At 42.7% G+C, this 6,679-nt stretch overlaps 1 protein-coding gene across 1 annotated transcript; it reads right to left on the bottom strand.

Annotated features, from left to right (window-relative positions):
- Positions 1-5,562: 5,562 nt before the first annotated feature.
- Positions 5,563-6,135, bottom strand: LOC107800064 (uncharacterized). The gene is made up of 2 exons (XM_075255202.1): positions 5,811-6,135; positions 5,563-5,693 (listed from the first exon to the last, which is right to left on the bottom strand). The coding sequence occupies exons 1-2, from the start codon at positions 6,133-6,135 to the stop codon at positions 5,563-5,565; spliced, it is 456 nt and encodes a 151-aa protein (XP_075111303.1).
- Between the last annotated feature and the right edge of the window lie 544 nt (positions 6,136-6,679).

The raw sequence follows: 6,679 nt of genomic DNA on the forward strand, positions 1-6,679 counted from the left end.
AAACTATTTATAGTGGACTCAAAATCGGGACAGAAAACAGACAAAAATGCCTTTTCAAGTCTGATATGCGATCGCATTCTTGTCTCAGAGCACGTATGCGGTCCGCATCTTGAACATCCTAATCACAGACTGGAACCCTAGTTTACAGGTCTTATTCGCATTCCAATTATGCGGATCGCATTGGAGAAATGCGATCGCATTTTGCATCGCATCTTCGTCCTTCAGTGACCTTCATGGTTGGTTTACGGTTCACTATGCGGCTCGCACGTTGGTTCTGCGGTTGCATAATGGACCGCATTCTTGACTTGAGATTTAACCCAAATCTCTGCTTTTGTCAGCGATTTGATGTGCATTCTGCGGCCCGCATGTCTTATCTGCGATCACATAGTGTATCGCAGACCAAAATTTTTGCTACATTTTGCTCTTTTCTTGTCTTTTTGCTTCCATTTCCATGTTCTTGGGTTCTTAGTCCTTATGTACTGTAGAAACAACAAAACTACATAAGTAACGGAGATAATTGCATTAAAACAAGTTAAAATCTAAGCAATTAGTATTGAAATGTGCCGAAATTCTCCGGCACATCAACACCCCCAACTTAAACTCTTGCTTGTCCTCAAGCAACTCAAACAAACTTAGCCTATTCTAGACTTTATTTACAAAACATGAAACGATAATGACTACGGGTGGTGTTCATTGCTAGTACTTCAAGCATGCATCTATAATTGTTTTACCCTTCCTGAACCAATAGTATATACAAGGAAAACTAATCAACTTGTGAACCTTGAGCCTCAGACATTGTGACAAAATGTTACCCTCAGCTGAGTGCAATTGCATTTGACTCAAAAGCACAACTTTTGTTTAACTCCACAGTTCATGTACCCTCACTAGAAAGAAGGTCCCAAAATCACAATATTTACAAGGACAACAAAAAGGGACAGTTTACAAATACACTCACTCTCAGAAAGAACTTCAAGTGTTACAACATTTCATACCATAAGCTTGCCCTTATTTTAATTCACCGCTTATTCAAGAATGTTCGGTTGGAGGTCTCATAAGGACTTTTTAAGCTTGTAATGTAGGTTTCGGTAAGGGTTGGATAGACATTTGGGTACAAGTGACTTCACCCTCCTTGAACACTACTCACAATTTTCCATTTTTTTTTTACTTTGCTTCTTTTCACACCCTTATAGCCTCATTTGCGTCTAGTTTCCAATATAGAACCACCTTACATACCTCTTCTAATTTTATTCAAGGCTCCATACTTTATATACATACACATATTTTCTCTTGTTTTTTTTTGTACGCAAATCTTTCTCTTGTTTTTTTCTGTTTTGGAGCTTGAATAATCTAAAACAAACACATTTGAGGCATGTGGTCCTAACTCAATATACAACCTTACCAATCTCCACTACAACACCACCCCCAACTTAGGCTTTTAGCCTCGTTCTCAATGTTCAAGGAGGGACGGGTTCAAGAGAGGGGATTATTTTACAAAAAAAATGGAGAGGTTTGTAATGAGTTGGCCAAAGAAAAGGCTTGAAGGCTCAAATTGGGTACTAGTGATATTATTTATGTACAGGTCGGCTTGAAAGGCTACAAAGGTCTAGCAAATAAGACAAAGAATGCCTAAGATCATCCCTCCAACCAAACATACTATCATTAGCATTGAAAGACCAACCGGGCAAGTTCTAGATGATAGAAGTAAACACGAGAGTTATATACACACAGAGAACTCACACACACATGGTACACGAACTGTTTCATTCACATAATTTGACGCTTCCGAGTCAACACTTGGCAACTCAAGGCTTTCATCATAGACACATGTATAACTCTAGGTCTCCATAGAGTCGCAGAGCGAGCCTCAAGTTCACAAAGTTGATCACAAAGACTAATTCCCTTAAGAAAGTTGTCAATCTATCCATCATTGGGAAAAGTCGACAAAAACAATATATTTTTTTATATGTGGAAGGGTATATGCTATGTACAAACACACATGCTTGATTCCTAATCACTATCTACTTGTTTTTGTTGTTTTTCTTTTATATGGACAACAATATCATATTTAACCGGGAGAAGAAAAACCAAGAGCAATTGATTCCTAATCACTATCTACTTGTTTTTGTTGTTTTTCTTTTATATGGACAACGGTATCATATTTACCCAATGCTATTATGAACACAAAACAAACACTAATATTAACATCATCACGAATTTCATAACACAACTCATGTACCGAAGTCATACTAATATATACAGAACACAAAATACACATAAGTACAAGAGTCTGATTGTAACATAAAGATATGCATATGTACAACAGTTTCCAATATCACAAAAATATCTACAATGCTACCCTCCACCCCCAACTAAAAGCATGCATTGTCCCCAATGCATAAAAACAGAGAGAGAGTTTGAGGGTGGCTCCCTGAGGCACACTAAGTGCTATGGGAGTCAGTAGCTGGCTGAGTACTGGAAGGGTCACCCTCAGATGTGGAAGCTGGGACTGATGAGAGCTCGGTCTGAGGAATGACCTCTCCTGATGGAATAATGCTCTTAGGCTGGTCCAAAGCAGGAGTTGGAGCTGGAGCTGGAGCTGGTGCTAGAGCCTGTGAGCTGCTACTCTCGCCTACTGATGGTGGGGTGACTGATGGAGCTATAGGGCTGGCCATGTCTACTAGAGACTGCTGGATCGCTGTCTGCAGATCTACTTTTTCCACTTCTGCAATAGCAGCCTCCTCAATAATAGCATCCTCGACAGAGGTATCCGCAATCTGCTTTCCTTTATCCTGAGGGCCATCATCGCTTGAATATCCAGAACTTTCCTCATCCTCGCTCCCATCTTCCTCCTCATCTTTTAATTCACCAGAACCTCCGGACTCCTCCCCGAAAAGGAGCTGGGAAGCTCCGGCAGTATGAGGGATAGTATCAGTCATCAATGTAGTAAAGTCAAGACCTAAGTCCAGAGGTATTATGCCTGTCACTTGATCACCGTCTGTGGGAAGGAGGGATGATAGATCGAACTCCAAGTTCTGCATCTTTTGGAGCTCGGTCTTCATAGAAGCAACCTCCTTCTTGAGTACAGGCAACCCACTAACTTCACCCCACTCTATCTTCTCCACCCTCAACTCAAGTTGTTGTAGACGATCCTCATATTTTGACTGTTGTTGTTGGAGGGCTGTCACTGAGGATTTCATGAGCGTCAGGCCTTGTTTGATTAGATTTGGCAATGTCTTCAAAAGCTGATCTACTTTGGCATTGGCATGCTGAGCCAATAGACCAAGCTTCGAGATATCAGGAGTGGTGATGGCAGGCTGGACAGTGGTGGACTGAGAAGCAGGCTCGGAAGTGGAAGTGGGGGCCACTGTAACCTGAGGAGTCACTGGTGTCTGGGAGTCACTGTGCTCTAGATCAATCAGATCTTGGACCTGAACATGTGATGGGGTAGCAACAACAGTGGTACGAGAGATATCCATGATACATGTGATATAAATATCCCTCGTTTCCTTTCCAGTTTTATCAGTTGGCAGGATGGGAACTTTCACAGCTTTACACAGAGCTGTGATCAGGCAAGGGAAAGGAAGTGAAGTTGCATGCTGCATTGCTCGGATCCCTATTTCTTGGAAGATCAACACTCCCACATCTATCTTGATACCAGTCATGATGCAAGCAATCAGAAGGGCCTTCTTTATGGCTATTTCAGTTTCATTTTGAGTTGGTACCAACAAGAAGTGACAAAACTGAGCCAATAACGACCCTCTCTCGTAAGATCTTCCTTATATATCTTGTGCTGAGGATCGACCCAAGCGGGAGTCCCTTTTGCTATCACTGAGGCAATCCATCCACATTCATTCTCCTTATTTTTGAATTTTTCAGTGTACTCAGCTGTGCCTGCTCTCCATCCTTTGACGTAGAACTCATTAAGGGCCTCAATGTTGTAGAAAACAGTCTTTCCCCAGACAAGCACTTGGTCGATGAAAACTTTGTTGCATTTGTGGTATTTCTTCCTGGAGTCCCCATAGGATGCATATAATTCCCTCACAAGGGTCTCATTATACTCCGTGGGTGGCTCAGTGAAGTTCTCCCATCTCCGTGTTTTTATGTTTTCTAGGATATGGGGGTATTTGTATTTGAGCCCGTTCAAGCTCAATTGTTTCTCGCCAAGGATTTTGCGCTTTGTGAGCCCTTTTCTAAATATCTCCCTGGACCCATCAACCCCAAATCGGAGCTGGAAATCTTCTCATCGTTTCATTCTCTCTTCAGCCTCTATATTGATTAAGGGCCTAAGCTCCTCCGCCTCAGACTGGGAGGGGCTCGACACATTGTCCTCTATCCGCAATCGCTTACTGGTGGAAGCCTGCCTTGATGTAGAGGATGATAATCTCTCTTGACCCATATTTGAACAATGGTGCATAGTGAGTGATATCATTAACAATACGGAGAAGATACAGATGAATCAAAAGCAAGAAAGAAAATACGGTCTGGTCTGCGATCGCAAAACCATAATGGGACCGCATACTTGTCGTATATCTTGTAGTCTCAACTGGTGGTCTCATTCTGTAGTGAGTTACGCGGTCGCATAACCACTATGCGGACCGCATAACCATCGCAGAATTGACATGGCTATATGGTTCAAAATTGAAATCTCTATATCACTCTGCGGTGAATTTGCGGTCCGCATGTCAAATCTGTGATCGCAAAGACACCGCATTTCATCATCTTCTTCAGAAGATTTAGGGTTTAGTTGTGCGGCCAAAATGCGGACCGCATTTTCACAATGCGGGCCGCAGATGCCTTTTTCTACATAGGTCACCCAAGCTTTCAACAATGGCGGTCCTATTTCATTCTACCCCGTACCCCTAATTATTTTCAACCCAAAAGCATCTACACTACAGAGAAGCAGCTACACAAGCATCTAAACACATTTTTGCACAAGATTTAAACAAAAAATCTCTGAACCTACAGTGGAAATCAAAGATAAAACGATGGAGAAACGGGTACATACCAGTAGAGTTTGATGATTGGGACAATGAGTATGACAAATGGAGTCCTTTGGTTGCACACAATTTGAGCTTGATTTGGTTCGAAGTCCGTTCGTGTTCTTCCCCCCTCTTTTTGTTTTGTTTTAAGTGAGTGAGAGACAAGAGGGTTATGCGGACTTACCTTGTCGATTCTGCGATGGATAGGACACCGCATAACACACAGTGTGACCGCATGTGTGTTATGCGATGAGGTTAAGGACCAAGTTGAAGGGAGCCAAATGCGGTGCAAAATGCGGTCGCATAAATTAAATGCGGACTGCATAATGCACGACCTCACCGCATTTTCAACCACAATTTTAACCCAAATTTCTGCTTAGGTTTACGGTCGGAGTGCGGTCCGCGTAGCTAAAATGCAACCGCATTTGTGCAGCAGAATTCACCTAGTGGTTTTTCTTCCACTTTTTATGCATTCGTACCAATTGTTGTGATCTTTTGAACCCTCTGCACTCACACATGGGTTGCCTCCCATGAAGAGCTTGATTTAACGTTGTGGCACGACGAAGTTTATGTTCCTTTGGTTTCACTCAATGGTCGGGCATGGACCATCTTTGAGAGTCAGCTGCTCCACCAAATGTTTTTCTCCATCAGTGCCCAAGTAGTGCTTGATGCGTTGGCCATTTACCTTGAATGTCTGGGACCCATCTGTTGATTCTAATTCCACAACTCCATAAGGAGAGGCATTGACCACTTTGAATGGACCGGATCATTTTGATTTAAGCTTGCCCGGAAACAATTTGAGCCTTGAGTTAAAGAGCAAGACCAAATCACCCGTCTTGAACTCTCTTTTCAAGATCTTCTTGTCATGGACAAACTTCATCTGTTCTTTGTACACAGCTGCACTTTCATAAGCATGGAACCGGAATTCCTCCATTTCATTGAGTTGTGTTAACCTCAAATTTGCAGCTTCAGCCCAATCTAAGTTCAGCCTTTTCAACGCCCACATAGCTTTGTGTTCCAATTCCACGGGTAGATGACATGCTTTACCAAAGACTAACCGATAATGAGAAGTACCAATAGGGGTTTTGTAGGCCGTGCGGTATGCCCACAATGCATAATCTAGCTTCCTTGACCAGTCGGTCCTATTTGCGTTCATAGTTTTTGCTAGAATGCTCTTGATCTCCCGGTTGGAAACCTCAACTTGACCACATGACTGCGGATGATAAGGTGTGGACAACTTGTGCTTACACCATACTTCTCAGGCAGCCCCGAGAATGCCTTGTTACAAAAATGAGATCCACCGTCACTAAGGATGACTCTAGGAGTGCCAAACTGAGTGAATATGTTTTTCTTCAAGAAGGCGGTCACACTCCTTCCCTCATTGTTTGGTAAGGCAACTGCTTCAACCCATTTGGACACGTAGTCCACAGCCACCAAGATGTATTTCATCCCGCAAGAACTTACAAAGGGGCCCATGAAGTCGATTCCCCACACGTCAAAAATCTCTATCTCCATCACAAAGTGCATTGGCATTTCATGCCTCTTAGAGATTGAACCTTGTCGTTGACATTGGTCGCAAGCCTTGACCATTTGATTGGAATCATGGTAGATGGAAGGCCAATAATACCCACATTCAAGAACTTTAGCCGCCATCCGATTTCCTCCATGATGACCCTGAACCGGTGAGTCATGGCATGCCT

This window comes from Nicotiana tabacum, chromosome 6 (genome assembly GCF_000715075.1).
Source record: "Nicotiana tabacum cultivar K326 chromosome 6, ASM71507v2, whole genome shotgun sequence".
Lineage (NCBI taxonomy): Eukaryota > Viridiplantae > Streptophyta > Magnoliopsida > Solanales > Solanaceae > Nicotiana > Nicotiana tabacum.

Bases quoted from the DNA above. Each gene is read 5' to 3' on its own strand.
- LOC107800064 (XM_075255202.1), bottom strand. From the start codon at position 6,135: ATGAACGCAAATAGGACCGACTGGTCAAGGAAGCTAGATTATGCATTG. The intron at 5,694-5,810 runs GTGATTTGGTCT...TTGTGGAATTAG, and splicing joins GAAAAGAGAGTTCAAGACGG to AATCAACAGATGGGTCCCAG.